General features: G+C 42.0%; 1 protein-coding gene across 2 annotated transcripts in view; it reads left to right on the plus strand.

The window, feature by feature from the left end:
* PALLD (palladin, cytoskeletal associated protein) overlaps positions 1–20,810 on the plus strand; it is a 212,872-nt gene that overhangs the window by 3,743 nt on the left and 188,319 nt on the right. For both annotated transcript variants that reach the window (XM_028744022.2, XM_028744023.2), the window contains exon 2: positions 2,933–3,970. In XM_028744022.2, coding sequence (XP_028599855.2) covers positions 2,934–3,970 — 1,037 coding nt within the window. In that variant the 5' untranslated portion in view covers position 2,933. The remainder of the gene's footprint in view (positions 1–2,932; positions 3,971–20,810) is intronic.

The following is a 20,810-nucleotide window of genomic DNA, read 5'->3' on the forward strand; positions in this document are numbered from 1 at the left end:
GGGTAACTCATTGTTGCATGTAGTTTGTTACAGAAATTGGATTAAAAGGGAAGCAGAGAGCCCAGAATAAACAAAATGCAGATTCGTTGCCTGAGATATTCAGGTGCTAAAATCTCATGGCAAAGAGCTCAGCTTCCTAATAGTTTTCTTTTCTGCTCGGTTACACAGTGATATGGCACTGAGAAAGAAAAGAGATGTTAAGAGATGCCCAGGCTAGTTCAAGGATTCAAGCACTCTGCCAATCAGTTAAGAGTTTCATGCAAGATAAGCCCCAGAGGAGCTGCTAAATGTAACAGGAGCTTACACAAGTCAATGTAAAATACATCCGATTGCATCTTATGACTGTCCGCCAGGTCATACATCTCTTACGGAAGAAAAGTAGTATGGCATATGGTGATATGCAGCTTTGAAAAACGAAGTGGAAGAATCAGTGCTGTCTTGCTAAACCAGCTTGGTCTGTCACTAGGCTGGCTGTTAATTTAGATCTAAACACCTGCCTTCAAACAGAAATGCCGTTATGCATTCATTTACGGTAGCTTTTGGTCTACCCACATTTCCAGATGAAATTTTTCCATTTCCTTTGCAAAGCCCTGAATGCTTTTAATATACTTCTAAAATATATAACAATGTGTGTCGAACAAAGCTTTTCTCTCTTTTTCTAGTCCTTGAGAAGTGGGAAAAAATGTATTATTGTTGTATTTTATGTGTTTATAGATAGAAACATAGAATTGTAGAGTTGGAAGGGAACCTAAGGGTCATCTAATCCAACTCCCTGCAAATACAGAAATCTCAAGTAAATCATACATGACAGATGGTCATCCAATCTCTGATTAAAATATATGTTAGAATTGATTTAATACTTGTCAACAGCTTTGAAGCCACTTTGGTAATGAAACAGTATATACATTAATTGATAACAACAACAACAACAATAATTAATTTCTGATCTTTCCTCATACCATTCAAAATTCTACAATCTGCTATTATGCCCCACTGAGCTGTTGTCTTCTAAACTAAAATGACCCAGAATTATAACTGCAATCTGCTAATTGGTTTAACCACTAGATTAATCTGTTGAAAGGTTATAGTGCATGAGGGCCGACTCTACAATTAGGCATAGTGAGGCAGCTGCCTCAGGTGGCAAATGGTAGGATGTGTGGCAGCAGCAGGCCCACTACTGTTCCTCCTGAGTGCCTTGAGACCTTGTGAGCCAATGTGGTGTAGTGGTTAAGAGCAGTAGACTCGTAATCTGGAGAACCAGGTTCGTGTCTCCGCTCCTCCACATGCAGCTGCTGGGTGACCTTGGGCTAGTCACACTTCTCTGAAGTCTCTCAGCCCCACTCACCTCACAGAGTGTTTGTTGTGGGGGAGGAAGGGAAAGGAGAATGATAGCCGCTTTGAGACTTCTTAGGGTAGTGATAAAGCGGGATATCAAATCCAAACTCCTCCTCCTTAGCCATTCCCTTCTGTTTGATGACAGAGATTTGTGTACCATGCAGGCTGCTCTGAGCTGCCTAAATTAACCTGCTGCTCCTAGTGTAAAGATGTTGTTCTGTAACCAAAGCTAAACTAGGAATCAACTTCTAGCCCATTCAACTTCTGCATGTTCACCTCAGGCAGCAAAATGCCCCGGGATTGCCCTTCTATCCCGGGAGCCAGTGTGGTGTAGTGGTTAAGAGTGGTAGATTCGTAATCTGGGGAACCAGGTTCGCATCTCCACTCCTCCAAATGCAGCTGCTGGGTGACCTTGGGCTAGTCACACTTCTCTGAAGTCTCTCAGCCCCACTCACCTCACAGAGTGTTTGTTGTGGGGGAGGAAGGGAAAGGAGAATGTTAGCCGCTTTGAGACTCCTTTGGGTAGTGATAAAGCGGGATATCAAATCCAAACTCTTCTTCTTCTATGAATGTTTACTCTAAGACCCACTACAGGGAATAATGTCTTGTATGTGTCTTTAGGATTGCAGCCTTTGGGTATGAATATCAATAGGGCCAATTTTAATCAGTGAGGAAGATTTTAAATGAATGGCTATACCAGTCAAGAACAAATACATTTAAGTTGTTGTGATGTAATGTGATAGGGAATTTAAAAGAAAAGATTAAAGATGGCCCATATTTGTTACTGGTAGATTTTTGTTTAATTGTAAATTATCTCATACTTTCCTCAGTACCTGAAAAGATACTTTTATTGAGGTTTTTGTGACATGTAAATTTATTTAAATTTGCTTAACTCAGGAATGGGCAACCTATGGCTCTCCAGCTGTTGTTGGACTCCAACTCCCATCAGTCCCAGCCAACATAGCCAAGGATCATGAATTATGGGAGTTGTTGTTGAACAGTGTATGGAGAGCCCCAAGTTCCCTTTCCCTACTTTAAAGGATTTAACGTTCTAAAAGAGAAATTGGTGGACAGCCTTCTGGAGGCTTTGTGCAGTTGCTGTTATGAGTCACAATAGCCTCCTTCTAGAGAAGATTTTGAACATTACTCACAAAATATTTGATTTCTTGGATTTATTTATTTATATATTTTTGCTGCATTGGAATTTCCAAGCTTTGGGCAAAACATTCAGGACCCATAGTTACAATTGCATAGAACAGGCATAGGCAAACTCAGCCCTCCAGATGTTTTGGGACTACAATTCCCATCATCCCTGACCACTGGTCCTGTTAGCTAGGTATTATGGGAGTTGTAGTCCCAAAACATCTGGAGGGCCAAGTTTGCTTATGCCTGGCACAGAACAACTACAGGGACCCTGGTATTGTAGTAGTCAAATACATTGTACCTTTAAATTATAATTTCACCTGGGTCCATAATGGTTTCAGCGACTTTTCAGTTTTCTCTCTGGTTTTGGAGCTAATAATATGTGAATGAAAAAGAGTAGTTAGGTGACAAAAAGTGTGTGGTCCTTACCAAAACAGAATTTATTCTCTTTCAGCATGCAGGACAGAAGCTGTGAGCAAGCTGTTCCAATGCCTTTAATGATGGAGGCATATTCTGCAGAGAAGAGCACACATGTGGGAAACCATGAAAACACATCTGAGGATTCCTCATCTTATGAACTCTTCTATGATTCCCTATCAGACATACCAGATGGGGAACTTTCAAATGAGCTATCTGCCTTTCTTAGTGACGAAGAAATAAGCAAAAGCCTGGAACTTGCTCACACATCTATTGTGAATTCTGTAAAGGAGGATGGGAACGCAAACCAGGAGTTCACATATTACTTCAACACTTCTCCAAACTCACTAGATAATGTATCTTCCATTGAGACCAATGGGGATAGTCAAAACACTTCCAATAGGACTCAGGTGACCAGCCCAAACTCACTACTGATTTCAGCTCAAACTCTCCCAGACCAGAACATTTATTCTCAGGAAGCAAACAACATTCACAATGTTACTGGGAAACCATCCAGCATATCTTCCCTGCTGCCTGCAAGACCCAGCTTCATTCGGAGCCTAAAAAATGCTGAAAGGTGTGGTCCAAGCATGCAAAAGCTGAGCCCCAAATCCAAACCAACTTCTGCAGGTGATGTTCCCTTCAAGAATAAGATGTGTGACAAAGCGGCTACTTTAATTGAAGAACTCTCTTCCATCTTTCGTGAAGCGGCCAAGACAAGAGTCAGGAGCCCTGACGGAAACTCCTCTTCTCCAGATAGTGGGTATCTTTCTCCTAAAAACAAGCAACCAACCATGCCTAATTCCATAAGCAATCCAACCCCTGACAAAACATGCCCAGAGATCACACCTGCGAATGAGGTGCCTGAAGACACTCATACTGGAGAGTCTGTGCTCCAAAGGAAAGAAGACTGCAAGGCCAGTGAGAATGCTTCCCTGTACCAGGTCACAAAAGAGATACACAGTCAACCTTCACCCCCTCGATTTACCCAGAAACTCAGGAGTCAAGAAGTTGCGGAAGGAAGGAAGGTCCTGCTTGAGTGCAGAGTCACTGGAAACCCAACACCTCATGTCAGGTAAGACTGGTATTTCAATCCCAACATCTCCTGGGATTGCCATTCTGTTTCTCATATATGACTAACAACTGCTGTATCTCCACATGATAATCTTCAGATTTTGATCTTAATGGGAATGTATTGCTATGGACCAGCAAAATAATCTCATTATCTGTTCCTATATATTTGAATCACATATATACTAGGAGTGTTTAGCAACCACAAGATCTGCATTCTATCTGTCTCAATAGTGTTTGGAAGCACTTACACCCTGCTTCCACAGAGGAAACTCAGAGGAAAATGATGACCCACGTGAATAACATCTCTGTTTGTTTATTTCAATACCCCTCCTAACAAATCACTGTGATTGGAATGGCCTCGGAAAATAATTCATCCTGAGCAAGGCTTGTTATTCTATATTTCTGTGCTTAATAATTCTGTCTTTAGTAGTGCTTTCCACCAATTTAGCTGATACAGACATCAAAGGTTTGTCGTTTCCTGGATCCTCCATATCCTCCTTTTTTTAAATGCAGCATGGATTACAGGAAGCAGTAATTAAGATTATCATCCATACAATATATTAATTACACAACATCTGGTAGTTGCATCTCATCCCCTTCCTGCAAACAGCCAAAGACTTAAGGGTGCATGCTGTCAGGCACAGATTTCCAACTTTTCCATAGAGATGCAAAGAACCCGGGCTCTCCTCCAAGGTGCATGACATCTGAAATTAAAAACAATAGGAATGGGGTACCTAATCATGCATTAGCATTTGAACTCGTATAACCTGAAGTCAGTGCAACACTGCCATGCAGGAAGTAGTTTTGGGGTTGTTTTTTTAAGGATTTAAGTGTATTGTAAAAGTGCCTCCTAAACTCAGCAAAATGAATTTGATTTGCTGATTTCCAGTGCATAAACACAAGTAAAATGTGTGACCTAACAGCTATGTAGGGAATGCCTTCTTAACCTTAACATATCAGTTTCCTTTGCATATCAAATGTGTTCCTTAAAAGAGTGTGAGGTCAATAGAGTTGTCATTCATTCACATTTTGGCAAGCTTATGTTCTTACAGTTATGGTAATTACTTTCACATGCAGCCAGTGCTTTTCCATTCTCCCTCTCCTCCATGCCCCTTAATTCCATGTGAACCTTACAGTGGTTGTGCTCAGATAAACTGTGGTATGTAGTGATGGGAATGGAGGGCTCCTATGTGTGGCACATGCCGCACTAGGTATCCATGTCAAATGGAAGGGGACAGGCCACCTTCAAAGAAAGAGGTCCTCGTGAGCTCCTTTCTTCCCTTGGCTGCTTCCAAATATGACAATAAACTGTTGTTTATCATGACAGGGTTGAATCCAGCTTCCCTTATGGCTTATCCACTGCTCCTCATCCCTCTTCTCCAAAACTGATTACTCTTAACTAAAGTGATTAAAAAAGAAAGGGGGGGACCAATTTTGTTCTTGTTGTTGTTTAGTCGTTTAGTCGTGTCCGACTCTTCGTGACCCCATGGACCAGAGCACGCCTGGCACTCCTGTCTTCCACTGCCTCCCGCAGTTTGGTCAAACTCATGCTCTTAGCTTCAAGAACACTATCCAACCATCTCGTCCTCTGTCGTCCCCTTCTCCTTGTGCCTTCCATCTTTCCCAACATCAGGGTCTTTTCCAGGGTGTCTTCTCTTCTCATGAAGTGGCCAAAGTACTGGAGTCTCAGCTTCAGGATCTGTCCTTCCACTGAGCACAAAGGGCTGATTTACTTCAGAATGGAGAGGTTTGATCTTCTTGCAGTCCAAAACCAATTTTAGGCCAAGCTTGTCTCAAGCTAGTTTTTTCTCAACAAGCCATGATTAAGATCAACCTTAGTTTAGAGTTAAGGTGCAATGCTAAACTGTGGTTAATTGAAATTGGAAGTGAAAGCTTCCATTCCAGACTTACAGCTGCGCTGGAGAAAGAGATGGGAAAGGGAGCATAAGCCTGGACAGAGGCTTGGTTAGGAACAAAGTAAGCTGCCTTAGACTGAGTCAGACCACTGGATCCACAAGGCTCAGTACTGTCTACACTGACTGGCAGCAGCTCTCCAGGGTTTCAGGCAGGCGTCTCTCCCAGCCCTACCTGGAGATACCTGGGGATCACACCTGGGAAAGCAGATGCTCTGACCACTGAGCTATGGCCCTTCCTCATCTCATTGGCTTGTTCCTCTCATGATATTGTCTGACTGTAGCCAATCTGTAGGTGCAAATTTCAGTTCTCAACTTTACGCCAAACACCCCACCACCACCAAACATTCCAATATTAAAATCTAGCAACCCCGTTCCTATGATTAACGACTATTTCATGCGCTCCTCAGATTCACACATTTATTGGACTAGCACGAGCTTTTGTATGGTGAATGGATAAGGGCACCCTATCCTGTTATTCGGAGACAGAATAATACGCTGCTGTTGCTGGACTAAAGATTGTAGGAGTATAAAAGCGTATTGGAGCACACTTTGTCCAGTTTGAGAAACGCTATTATTCTCTCCATCTTCATAAGCAAACATATAAAATCTCATTTAGATGTCCATTTATTTTGTTTGTTTGTTTGCTTGCTTGCTTGCTTGCGAGACTTTAGCTCAGGTGGAGCTGGTAGAGAATGATGGCTGAAATCTTGGAGAGATGCTGCCAGTCAGTGTAGACAATATTAACCCAGAAAGACCAATGGTGTGACTCAGTACAGGGCAGCTTCCTATGTTCTTACGTTAATGTCCACTGTAGCCCCAAATGCTGTTACATCCTCAGCTTATCAAGCCAATTTCTAAATATATAGTTTTCCCAGTTTTAGCCTGGTGTCTTTCCCCTGTGGTCTGTCCTCTCAGAACCCCATCATGTGCTTCAGAAAGCCAAAATCTATTTATACTTCCATCCTAACCATCCTTCTGGAATATATCTGGGCAGATTTTTTCCTTTCACTGGGCAGATAGATGGGGAAACCATCTGCGTCCCCGTATCTTCTGGCCTTGCTCTGAAGTGCCCAGTTGGTGGTGCCCATGATGAATAAGCTTAATGAGCCTGTGCAACTTTTCCAGGTGGGCACCAGGCAAACATCAGAACCCCTTGGATGCCAGAGCAGGTCAGCAAATAGTCCTCTCATGTTGCGCACAATTATTTCTGTGGAACAGTGGGAGCATGTTCTCCCTCAGCGCTAAGCAACACTAGCTCCGATTCTGCTTCAGTAACCTGAGAACTGGGCAGCAGGAATGAAGGAGAGAGGAAGTTGTGCTTCCAGCTTTGCTAGAAAGAGGAAAATCACCTCCGATCCTTCAAATACCCAGGTATATGTTTAGGGCTAAGGAAGGAGCACATATTGCCAAAGGGGAAAATGTTTTTATTTTTGAAAAAGATCGTATATACAAATAGTGAGCTCCTTTTCGTAGTGTGGATCCCTATGCAGCCAAATGGCACCATCCACACAGAAAGGCCAGAGTTTTGTTATGTGAGCTAGAAGCTGGAAGCAAAGCATCAAGCTGGGAAGCCAGAGAGTCAGAGCCATGCCCGATTTCTGCTTGAATCCAAGGCTGCGGCTATGGGTGAACCCTTCCATCATAGGCTCAGGTTGTATATATGTGCAAATAAACCATATATCATAAAGACACCACAGTCTCTACTGCTCCTCATTCTAAAGGAAACCCAACCCTGGGTAAGTGCCTGAACTCTGTGGAAAAGTTGCACCTCTCAGAGATTGGGGTGGTGTGCAACAGTATTCAAGGTGCATTTGTGAGACAACTATCAAACGTGAACTCACCCTAAGGCAGAACATACAAAAAGTGAAAGCGCATACTTCTGCACATTGATACTCTACAGTGGTACCTCAGGTTAAGTACCGTATTTTTTGCACCATAACACTCACTTTTTTCCTCCTAGAAAGTAAGGGGAAATGTCTATGCGTGTTATGGAGCGAATGCCTGCGGGTGGCGGGGGGGATCTGCTGCAGTCGTGAGCAGAGGATCCATGGTTCCCCTTCCTTCCCTCCTCCATGGTTACAAAGCATGGATCCAGATGGATCCTCAGGATTTTTGCATTGGGCTACTCCAAACTCACTGTCAGATCACATGTCTGTGGCCACAGCATGAACCACAAAAATCATATATCCACTATTTCGTTTAGAATATTTTTTTTCTTGTTTTCCTCCTCTAAAAACTACGTGCGTGTTATGGTCTGGTGCGTGTTATAGAGCGAAAAATACGGTACTTAATTCGTTCCGGAGGTCCGTTCTTAACCTGAAACTATTCTTAACCTGAAGCATCACTTTAGCTAATGGGGCCTCCTACTGCTGCTGTGCCACCGGAGCACGATTTCTGTTCTTATCCTGAAGCAAAGTTCTTAACCTGAGGCAATATTTCTGGGTTAGCGGAATCTGTAACCTGAAGTGTATGTAACCTGAAGCATATGTAACCCGAGGTACCACTGTATTCTATTTCTTCCAAGACTTGCCCACATGACTGCACTTTTAATGCACATTCGAAACACATTTTCTCCCTTCAAAGAATTCTGGGCAATGTAGCTTACTCCTCAGAGTTACAATTCCGAGCAACCCTTATAACAAACTGCAGTGCCCAGAATTTGATATGAATGTGCTTTAAAGGTATAGTGTGTATGCAGCCCAAGCATCAAGAAAGCTGTTGTATGTGTGCAGGCTGTGCTTCTTTCAGAGGGGCTGCTTACAGTGAATATGGTTAATTGCTATTTTTTGTTGGTGAGGTATCTGTCACTGAACCTAGGGACACTGAATTCTTTGATTTGTAAAGTATTCATACACAGCCACTGCCTCTTGTTTTATCCCAAGAAGCCTCATTTTATCTTTTTTCAAATCAAATCAGCACAATTCTTATCTCTTTGTTTCACTAAAAACAGTTTACACTGTCAGTTTAAGGTTGCAGTTGTACACGTATATCCCTGAGAATTATCCCTACTAAACACAGAGGGGTTTACTAATTAGTAGACCAGCATAGGATTGTGCTGTAAGTGTAATTGCTTCAGCTTTTCGTGTAACATTTTAAGGCACAGCACTATCCAGAATGAGAATAAAGCTCTATGGATGTTGGATAGTTGTTAAATTGCTGCACATTAATTTTATCCTGCTGCATTATGTTAAGGTACATATTCTTCCCCTGTCCATAACAAGGACTGTTTATTTTAACTATACAAAGTGATGGGAAGTGGGAAAACCTGGAAGGCTACTAGACAGATTTTGACAGCTGTGCAATTGTCTGTGTTTTGCACTGTTGTTACATTTCTTCAACTGAAGATGTCACTCTATCTCAATTGAGGCAAAGGAAGGGGAGTACTTTAACAGTTCCTTTTTTAGTGACTAACACCAGGGGGCAGAACATTGCATTTTTACATGTACAATCAGCTACTCACAGAGTTCATGTTGAACAGCAAACTTTGTGCTGTTATTCAGATCACATTTTAGGAAATCCATGTTAGAGACCACCTTAGATTATTGATTTAAAGACTTAGCGGACTGTGGATATAGATATATATTTTGCCTAATTCAGTTTTCATTTATATTTTTTAATAATATTATTTTAATGCATTTTATACAGCTTGGCAGTTTTGAAAGTTTTAAATATTCACTTGTTCAAGTGATATTGTACAGAAATGTAGTGGAGGGGTTTTTTTAACCCCCTCCCCCCACAACTTCCAGTAAATTCTGCATTGTTAAGTTTAAAAAAATTCCTTTCTCCACCCACCAGACTGAAGAAAGAACAGCTATAGTTGTTATAATTTATTCAATAGCAACAGATGGTGGTGCTGTAAGACAGGAACTAATTGGGTTGTATCCAGACTAAGTTAGATGTACTTATGTCCCACTGACAGCCATTAAAAAAGTTAGCCCTAACTTAACTTAGGCCTCATTGATTTAAATGGAGTGCAACCGAAATAGTTTGGATCCAGCCTACTGTTTCTTCAGATTTTAGAATTGAATTTGAGGATGGAGAATGTACAGTGATTGCAATCTACTGCCACACTCATAAGTCATAGCCTAAATGTCCACACCAATTGACCCATATCAAAGCCATGTTTCAAAATGTTTATTAAAAATCCTATGCAGCTCCTTAAAAACTCTTCTGCATGCTCTTGCACACAATAACTTTGGTCAGTTATGCTTGCAGATTCCACATTCATTCTGAAAGATGAAATATTCTATAATTCTACTTTTTGTAACCATCTGGTCAGGGACTAGTCACTGACCAGATGGAATATTATCTGGGAGTCCTAATACATCATTTTGAGTTCCATGAAAGAAAAGCAGGATATACATGAAATAAAATAAATGATAGATTTCTATTTTTAAAAAAATTAGCTGAATTTGATTTTAATATTTTGATTTTGATATTGTCAGAACCAAACTAGATGTGACACTGTTCATGCAGTTAGCAATTGCATGGATATTTCTTCAGAGTAAACAGCAGGCACAGAGGGACCCAATTCTGACTGGGACTGAAACCGGGCAGGATGCTTCCCATCCTTTGCTGCAGTCCCAATCCAGACTGGGGCCTCTGATTGACATTTGCATTGGAGGAAAGATACCATTGGGGCCAAAGGGAACTTTCCACCTCATGAAAATAGGTGGTGTGAGGCCCTTGACCAAGATGGGGGCCAAAGTGGCATTTGGACAGTGTCAACCACCTCACTGCCTTGCTCCTCCTACTCACCCTACTGATAAACAGCACGGCCTCCATAATGCATTACCTACAGGTCTACCTGTGCTTGAGAGAGAGAAAGGCCACTTTCATACTAATATGCTGAAATGCTGAGGCGCCTAATCCTTTAAGAGTGATAGTCAAATCTGCCCTTTTGTAAACTCAAGTGAGGAAGCAGTTTTATTGCCAATACATTTGTAATCGTTTTGGGAACTCAGCTCTTCTTTTTTGCAAAAACTACATTCTGTAACATGTGCTGATGTGCCCCACAGTCTTATGTGTGGGAGGGAAAATAATCACTCCTTGATCTCTCTCTCCCCTCCCCCCCCCCCTTATGCATAGATTTGGAGCCCTGGGGCTGCTATAAATTTGGTAAAAACAAGCTTTGCAGCAAGTTCTCTATAAATCAAGACCTGTTGTTAAGAGGGAGTGTTTGGGGAGAAAGGTGGTGTCATGAGATTGGCAATGTCTTCTTCCAGAGACTTAATTGGCTATAATATCCCAGTTGCTCTTGTCAACAGAACTTGGAAAACATTGGGAATAATTCAGACATGCATGTACATTTCTTGATATATCTAGTCATTCAGTGACTCACAGCTGAATGCAGCAACTCATCTAGGAGTTTATTGACAGCCTATCAGCCTATCAGCATGGGGAAGGAGACCCAACACCCACACCAGGAGACAATGACAGAGGCAGGGAGGTTGCTACTGTACAGGTGTGCAATTGCTATCTGGGTATCAGTGTCCAGCGATGCCTGGCAATGTCATTGCCCATACTGGGTGGTGCTGCCTATTCAGTAGCTGCAGGCTGGCATGTTGCTCTGATAGCAACCTCCCATGCCTCTTCTAGCACTTTGCTCAGCTCTCTTGGAAGAATGGCAGGCCTCTCTCCCCAGCTGCAGTGATTCTCAACTCTCCAGCCATTTGTGTGTATAGTAGAGCTCAAAAATCTTCCTAATACCTGTGCATCTCATGGCAACTAGCATGCAGCCACTAAAATTTATAGCAGCTTCACAAACAACTCGAGATAAGGAGCTGCTGGTGATAGCATGAGTGAAGCTGTACTTTGCATACTGGCTAGTTACCATTTGGTCAATTTTTGTAATCATATTGTCTCAGATTACATTACGACAGAGGAAATAAACCTGTAGTCCCAAGACAGCATGGCCAATGATAGAAGCAGTCCTGCAAAACCTGGTGGTCCACAATTTCCCCACTCCATGGCATTTAAGCACTGACTCGTAGTCATTTGTTTGGGAAATAAGGGTCATTGTTTGATTCCTTGGCTATAGCTGGAAATTTCAGACATTAGAGAGCCTGTCTCCCAATTTGTGTATACAAATTAATGCATGGAATTACTCCATGCATAAATTTCTTGGGTGAGACTTGAGGACTAATATACTTCGCAAACTTTGCACGATAAAAAAACCCACTATTGGCTGTATATGTACATAAAGGTAAAGGTAAAGGTACCCCTGCCCGTATGGGCCAGTCTTGCCAGACTCTAGGGTTGTGCGCCCATCTCACTCTATAGGCCGGGGGCCAGCGCTAGTCCGCAGACACTTCCAGGTCACGTGGCCAGCGTGACAAGCTGCATCTGGCGAGCCAGCACAGCACACGGAACACCGTTTACCTTCCCGCTAGTAAGCGGTCCCTATTTATCTACTTGCACCCGGGGGTGCTTTCGAACTGCTAGGTTGGCAGGCACTGGGACCGAGCAACGGGAGCGCACCCCGCCACGGGGATTCGAACCGCCGACCTTTCGATCGGCAAGTCCTAGGTGCTGAGGCTTTAACCCACAGCGCCACCCGCGTCCCGTATATGTACATACAACCTTTCAAATAAAAAATGCAGCCATACTTTTAAACTTTTAATGCATTTTGCTCACATTACATTTCTTTCACAATACACATTCTTAAAAATTGCATGTTAATAGCAATTGCTTAAAACTTTTTGATTGTTAGAAGCATATATTACAAAAGAGGCCAGATTCTCTAGGCAACACTTAGCAATTATCAGCACTTCTGTTAACTCAACACATTGCCTGGATTTCTCTCTCTCTCTCTCTCTCTCTCTCTCTCTCTCACACACACACACACACACACACCCTCAGTTTCCTTGAAGTTTCACAAGTTCACCACTATCTTGTTGATTTGATAAAAAGGAAATAGATGGCTTATATTCTAATCTGATGATTATATGCTTATTTAGCAACCTTCACAAACCCTTGTTTTTCATTTTTGATAGTATGCTAAGTGGAATAGCCTGCATGTAGAAGAGCTCCTCTCGAAATTGTAGGATTCAGCCAGCCTTGGGAATATGGGAGGAAAAAACCTCTCAGCAAAGAATTACAGTTGGAATAAATTGTAGTACTGGAACCACAGTCATTGTTTATCGGTGCTCATACATCTACAATGTAGTGCTTACAAACCAACCTAAATTGTTGTGCTTAGTGGGTTTTTGACATCTATCCGTGTTTGCTTTCTGGCAAGATAGCATCTTGGACGGTTTAAAATTCTTGGAGGCAAATATGACAATTGAATAACCAAATTTAGTTGACACATTTTTGTGGGATGCAGTCCACTGCTTCATAAATATTTATGCGGCAAATACAATTATCACTTTAAACCATTACATGGTAAGCAAAGAATGTTTCAAAATATCTGAACTGTGCAGTGTCTAAAGTGTAAGTGTGTGTGTGTGTGTGTGTGTTTGAAAGGGTTAACAAAATGAAATAGCAGGCACTGAGTGAATATATTAGATTGGGATTTTTTGGAACTCATTTTTAGGGCAATTTTAAACTGGCAGCAATGTTGCACCCAAGAACTGATGTATGGTCTGGACCAAAATATATGTGATGTTGGAAGCTGCATTTGTTTATTCATGTGTCTTGCTCTGTTCACATATAAAGCAGGATGAGCTGTATTATTTTGACATTTAAAAAGGCACGTGGATCGGGAAGGCTGAACACTTACCCCTCCCTCATGACCTACTGACACCCCATCACTTCACACTCTTTTCTCCCAACCCAGCACATTTCCACAACCATTAGGATGGAAGAAACAAAAAAGGCATGGGGTTGTATGTAACATTAATCAAACTTGAGAGTATACCCATTGGAATAAATGGACATGACTGCCTTTGATTTCAGTGGGTCCAGTCTGAGTTGGCTATAATCCTGTGATATCATCATAGCAGATACCGATCCACAAAAGGGGTCTGTAATTTATAACTAAAAATGCAATGTCCAAAATTGATTTTCATCCTCATTGACTGAATTTCATGCTTTCACGTGCATGAGAGCCACCTTAAAAAAAAGTCCAAGAAGCCTCATACTATGGATACAGCCTTTATAGATGCAACATTCTGGTTCAGTTTTATATAACTGACTTTGGCATTACAAGTTTACTGGATGTTACAGTTTATCTTAGGAAAAGGTCCAAAAGGGGATGGGACCTATGTCATCTTAAGAGCAATGAGCTTTCTCAACAAAGTAGCAAATAGGATTCTCCATAAAAGTTTTTCTTAAGCAAACTACAAGTAAAAGCAAGCTTTCAAAATCTAGCACAGGCCACTTGTGCTGTAGAGGTATTTGCCCCTCAGCTCCTATTTTGTCAGCTTCAAAGCAAACGTCAGCTGATGTTCCTTCATGTTTAGCATGCATGTAATAAAAATGATTATTACTTTGCCATTGCACTGCCTTCATATCAAAGGATCTGCATGCTTACGTATCTCTGTCATATGCTGGAAGCCTTTCCTCATGTTCAGACATCTGAAATGGGAATCCTTGACCATGCGGAATGGAGAAGAAAGGGGATATTATAAGGTGCTGTGTGGAATTGTTAAACACACAAAACAGGCCTGAATGGCAAAAGGAGCCCACCAGTCATGTATGGCAGCTCACTGGGGGCTCACTAAACCTCCCCCACCTGCCCACCTGGATTTCAAAATGGCGGGAGGAGGCAATCAACCATTTGGTAGTCCACAACCATTTGGTAGCTGATAAACTTCATTTGGGGTGATGGGTCACAAATGGCGAAAGCCAATGCACAGGCCAGATCACTTCACTATAAAGTGACTATGAGTTTTATTATAGGCTACGATCCATTGTGGGAAATACAGTAAGAGTCAAAGCATACTTCTCCCTTCGGAATAATAACCTAGAGTCTAACCAGCTTTCCACAGAAAACAGTGCACTACCGAGCATTCTTCGAAACAGATCCCTAAGGAAGGAAGTGTACTAAAGAAGAATTCGCTTCAACAAATACCTGCTAAAATAATTAGTCTAAAGTTCATGTAAGTTCCCTTTGCCCAAGCATGCCCAATAATAAGGAAATGGGGCATATTAGAACTACAAAAAACATTTATTTAGTGCTCCTAGACTACTTTAGTGCACAGTGGCCATGTCTATAAAATATAGCTACTGATCTTGGTTATAAAGTTATAGTCGCGTGTTGCTAAGTCTGATGTTTTCACAGGTGGACAGATAAGAATGATTTCATTGTCTGCAATTGGCAGACAGAGTACTATGCAAGCAGGAGCAGAAAGAGATTGCGGTATTCATTATTTTCATTTGTAATAGAAGGCTTCACAATGATTCCTCCACAGACAATATTGCTTAACACTTCTAAATTTCCAGTTGTTCACTCCCACCCATCTGGAAAGAAGTGGTGCAGATCTATAGTTTTTTCCTTGTGGTGCGAGGGGATGTAGGAGTTGGAGAAGGAAAAGGCCCATCCTACTGGGGCACCGGCAGAATGGCCACTCCCCCTTCTGCCTGCACCCACAGCAGAAGAAAGGTGCTGGATTGTGGGGGGAAGACCTGGGGTGTATTCAGACATGGGGAATATTGCATTAGTTTTCCGTATTATAATGCTATAATGCTGTCCCATTTTCTAGTTTTCCTTTCACATGCAGTACCTGTTGTCTTGTGGGACCCGGGTGGCGCTGTGGTCTAAACTACCGAGCCTCTTGGGCTGGCCAATCATAAGGACAGCAGTTCGAATCCGTGTGACAGGGTGACCACCCGTTGCTTTTTTCCTTGCAACAAGGGAGGAGCAAATCTATTTTAGCAATGTTAATATAATGTGCAAGCCAGGTCACTATGTCTGGGGCAGCAAGCCCCAGGGACTTTAGTGAAGTTTTGTGTGTTACACACAGTGCCACTGGCAACTTAGCTTGGCAAATTAACTAGAGATAATACAACTTTAAATGGACACTTTATTTATTTATTATGGGAATGGAGTCTCTAGACCATTGCAACATCAGGTACTGTTCTGGTGGTGGTGTTTTTTAAAAATAAAAATAAAAAAATCTGCCCTTGTTATCTATTCCAGGACAAAAAAAAAAATTCCTTCCAGTAGCACCTTAAAGACCAACTAAGTAAGGCTTAGACCAGCTAAGACCAGCTAAGTAAGGTCCAGTAGCACCTTAAAGACCAACTAAGTAAGGTGCTACTGGAAGGAATTTTTTGTTTTGTTTTGACTATGGCAGACCAACACGGCTACCTATCTGTAACTATTCCAGGACAGTTTTCAGTGCTGTTAAAACAAAACAATAAGCAATAAAATAGGCACTGGCTCAACTAAACCAATGAAGAAATAGAACAATTCAATATCTATTAAAACACCAGAGTAAAAACTTTACACCCAGTGTTTAAACTAACCATCCTTCCAAGACTGAAAATGCAAACCATTAAAATTCCCAAGAGAACAAAAAAAAGTCTTAACCTCAAAAGAATGTTGACACCCAACCCTTTGTTTCTGTAAGATCTGGATCAGATGTGGCTGTGCATGTCCTGATCCAGTGCCTGGATGTGTTGATCAGCTGGGAAAGGGCCAAGAAACTGAAACTCAATCCTGATATGTTGGAAATCCTATGGCTGGGTAGTTCCCAGGTCAGGGAATTGGGTAGTATTGGATGGGGTTGCAGCCCTTCTAAAGGAACGGGTATGCCATCTCAAGGTACTATTGGATCCATCTTTGTCATTAGATGCCCAGGTGACGACAGTGGCTGAGGTGCCTTTTACCAGCTTGGAATTGTCTGCCAGATACGGTCATTCTTGGAGAGGGATAGGGTAATGACTGACTAATGCAATGGTAGCTATAAGGATGTGCTGTTGCCATGTGCTGCCGTTGAGGCTGGGTCAGAAGCTGCAACTGGTTTAACTGGTAGCTAGGCTAGTCACATACCTTGCTGCATGCATATGGCGCCAGTCTTAAAAGAACTGCACTCACTGCAAATGAGCTACTGAGTCAGGTTTTGGTTTTGATGTACACAGCCTTAAACAACTTAGGACCAGGTTACTTACCGGACCAACTTCATCCCAGTTTTAGCTAATTCAATCATTAAGTTCTAGTGAGGCCCTGTTGGTGGTTCCAAAATCAAGTTTCAGCATACATTGATAGAGTTTAGGCGGTTTGTCCCTACCGAGGTGACACTCAACATGACTTTACAGTGGAAGCTCTCTGCTTCCAGCAATTTAGGTGTCAAAATGTACCACAGAAATTCTCTGCTTGAATCATAAAGAATAGTTACAGTCCAGCCCTATAAATGCTTACCGAGAGCTGTAGTGACATTGGTGGATTTGTTTCCAAGTAACTGTGCTGCGGGGGGGGGGGGGGCTTGAATAAAGTATTTTGGGACAGGTAAGCACCGCCCCGCATAACTGATCACACATCCCATCTGAATGGCAATGCCCATCAGTTTTGGGGAGTTCAGCATCCTCAAATGTTTTATTGGGCGGGGGGCTGAAGGAAACTCAGCCCCTAGAAGTTGGCTCCTATGCTGTGCTGACAATTGTATGATCAGGCCATTAGTTGCTAACCTTTTTTGGGTCCATGGACACCTTTGAATTTTTGCTCTAGGCTGCACCTCTTCTGGTTGCTTCTCTGCCACTTCCTTCAGCTCTGTATTTTTCAAGGCTCAGATCAGCAGCCAATGGGGAAACTGCGTGTGCCATGTCCCTACTTGGACAGTTCGCCCCGCCCCTTGGCGCACCACCCCAGGTGACTGAGAGGCTTCCTCCGCCACTGTCAGTAGCTTGGTTGTGGACCTGAGCCTTGAAAACAACACTGAGCTGAAAGAGAAAGTGAGAAAGCATGTCACTCATTCAAACTCCTCCTTCAGCTCTGTGTACTTTTTTTGGAGGGGGGCGTATCCACCCTTACCAGTCAATGTCAAAGGGGGAAATGAATGGGGTGGCTGCACATCCTGCCTCTGCAAAATAGACTTCATATCTAAAATACTCCGAACAGCTCCATAATTGATATATTATTGGCTGACACTCATATAATAGCCCCCAAGTGAGAGGCTGTTGGAAATGCTGAGTGGTGGCGGTGATTTTTTACAGAGACTGTAATGTCTGTTAGCCACTCACTCCCAGATTAAATAGAATTGCCATGACTGCAGATGCCAGGAATAAATAATGGTGATATAAGAATAGTCAGGGTGGCTTTGGAATGTCGGCATGGAGCAGTTATCGTGCAGAAGCATTTTCAGACATCTTCCCTAATCAGAAGACCCTAACATAAAAATTGGCCCCAAGACTCAATTGGCTGAAATTAGATCTTCACCCATCTGTCTCTGGAGGAAACTACAATACACTTCCTGTGTATATTGTTCTCCCTATGCTCATGGCAGTTGCTTGCACCCAGATCCTATAAACAGGGGTGAGCAGTATCCTCTGATCCATGTTATTGTTGTTCTGTAGTTGGGTCTGCCCTTCATTCTGTGTGCAAAAGTTTTGAGGTGGACTGAAATATACTCGGTGTAAATTTCAAGCTCTTTATTCAGCTCATAGTAGCAATGAATGAAACTTTCCCCAAAACGTCTAGCTATATATACATTATTTACACAATGGTCCCCACGTGATTGGCTAATTCCAGGCTGCTCCTATAGGCCAATCAGGTTGCAGATTCACCTCCTCCAGAAGCCTGTTTTGCTGCTCCTGCAGGCCAATCAGGTTGCTGATTCACTTCATCCAGGAGCCTGATTGGCTGCTCCTGCAGGCCAATCAGGTCACTGATTCACTTCCACCTGGAGCTAGATTGGGTGGCTCCTGCAGACCAATCGGACTGCTGCATTCTGGATCCTATTGTTCTAGGATTCAGCTCAGTACATAACATGGACATATTGCTTCATTTCCAGACAGCATCTATCCCATAACCTCCTGCTCAAATCATGTAACTTCTTTATGCCACAAATGTTCTGGTTTATTTCTGTCCTGCTTTTCTTGTGCCGTAGCCCTTCCAGGTGGCAATAACATGATAGCATTGGGGAAGCACCTCAGAACAAACTAAAGTGGAATAAATCCACCACAAATGCATTATAACTATGTTACGTGTCCTGCAGCATGCTTGTCTGGAAGGGCCCATAGACAGGATACCATGTTTAGAAAAGTTTTCATGAGTATATAAGTTGCTCCAGCATTTGTGAAACCATTTCCTAAAAATCTCCTTAGCTTTCTCAAAAAATATTTGCTAAGATCAGTAAAATAGAGCTCTGTACAATGGAGATCACACACTAACCTCTCATTTTATTTATCTTTGGCTTTTAAAAGGTTTCATTGGAACATTTCCCTTAAGCTCAAAGGCTTACTGTGAGAATATAAACAGCCTTTTTAATTTCTGTGGATATATATTTTCATCCCAAAAAAATGAAAAGGCAGCATAGTATTTGAATTACCAAATTGTTTAAACCTGACACAACATGGCTTGTTTTATTCTGTATAAGAAATATACTTTTTAATATGCCATTATTATAAGCTGCTGCATTCTTATGAAAGCTTAGTGAGCTATACTAGCTAAAGAAAGAGAACTGCACTTGGCTCCACAAATGTCTTTTCTTTTGTTCTTGCATTTTCCTTCAAGGATAAAATCAGCACAATTTAATCCATACAATAAGACACACCTTGCAACGTATTTAAAATTTAAGATGCATTCTAATCCATAAATTATAGTGTTGTCTGTGCCTCTTCTTCAGACTTTATCTCATGCTTCCTTAGGCTGAGAGTAGTGAAGGTGGTAGAAGGGAGATACTAAAATGCCAAATGTATCCTTTGACACAGGATTCTAGATACTTTTCAAAAGGAAATGGCATTTTCTGCCAGTCCTGTTACTTGGTATGCCTGGGATGGTGCAGTGAACATAAAAACATAGAAATACTGTGTATTATCAGGCTTTGGTTTTGTATCTGCAGAGAAAACTGTCCCAGATCATTTGGTGGGTTTCAGCAGTGTTACCAGGGATATACAATGACCGCCACTAGGGAATTGTGATTTAACCTTTCCTTTATTGATTTTTAGTTAAGATCTAATTCCACATAACAAACATTCCAGGAACAGTAAGAAAAATTAAAATATTTTACTGCCCAAATGTCTGATGCCCCTTTTTAACTGATTATAGGATCACACACACCCAGACACACCCAAAATGTGTTTTTGCTGCTTCCTACTTGTTTCCCTGAATGCAGGTGGTACTGTGGTCTAAACCACTGAGCCTCTTGGGCTTGCCAATCAGAAGGTCAGTGGTTCGAACCCGCATGACGGGGTGAGCTCCCATTGCTCTGTCCCAGCTAGCAGTTCGAAAGCACACCAGTGTGGTAGATAAATAGGTACTGCTGCAGCGGGAAGGTTAACGGCGTTTCCATGCGCTCTGGCACTTGTCATGGTGAACTGTCCACCAGAAGCGGTTTAGTCATGCTGGCCACATGGACAAACACCGGCTCCCTTGGCCCGAAAAGTGACATGAGTTCCTCACCCTATAGTCACCTTTGACTGAACTTTTCAGGGGTCCTTTATCTTACCTTTACCATACTTGTGTCCAGCAGAGGGTGCTGTGAGATCCAAGGCCAAACATTTTCATTACAAAGAGATTGTGCAATGTATTGATACAGTTATGTTGTACTGTTAATTTACGAGGTGGAAACCCCGAATACAAACTGCATGGTTGTTTCAAGCGTGCCTCACTCTGGATACTATAAGTGCCAAATCAGCCCCTGACTGAGGTTATTAAGGAACATTCTTCACATTACAACTGTATTATTTTTAAACTGTATTATCATCAAACCTCTTTATTAAACTGTTTTATTATTCATAATAATAACCTTCTTTACTCATTCCACTTAGACCTTTTATCCATTTGGCTAGATGTTGTTTTGATTTGTTCTCTTCATAGTA

The sequence above is a fragment of the Podarcis muralis genome, chromosome 9 (assembly GCF_964188315.1).
Source record: "Podarcis muralis chromosome 9, rPodMur119.hap1.1, whole genome shotgun sequence".
NCBI classification, from domain to species: domain Eukaryota; kingdom Metazoa; phylum Chordata; class Lepidosauria; order Squamata; family Lacertidae; genus Podarcis; species Podarcis muralis.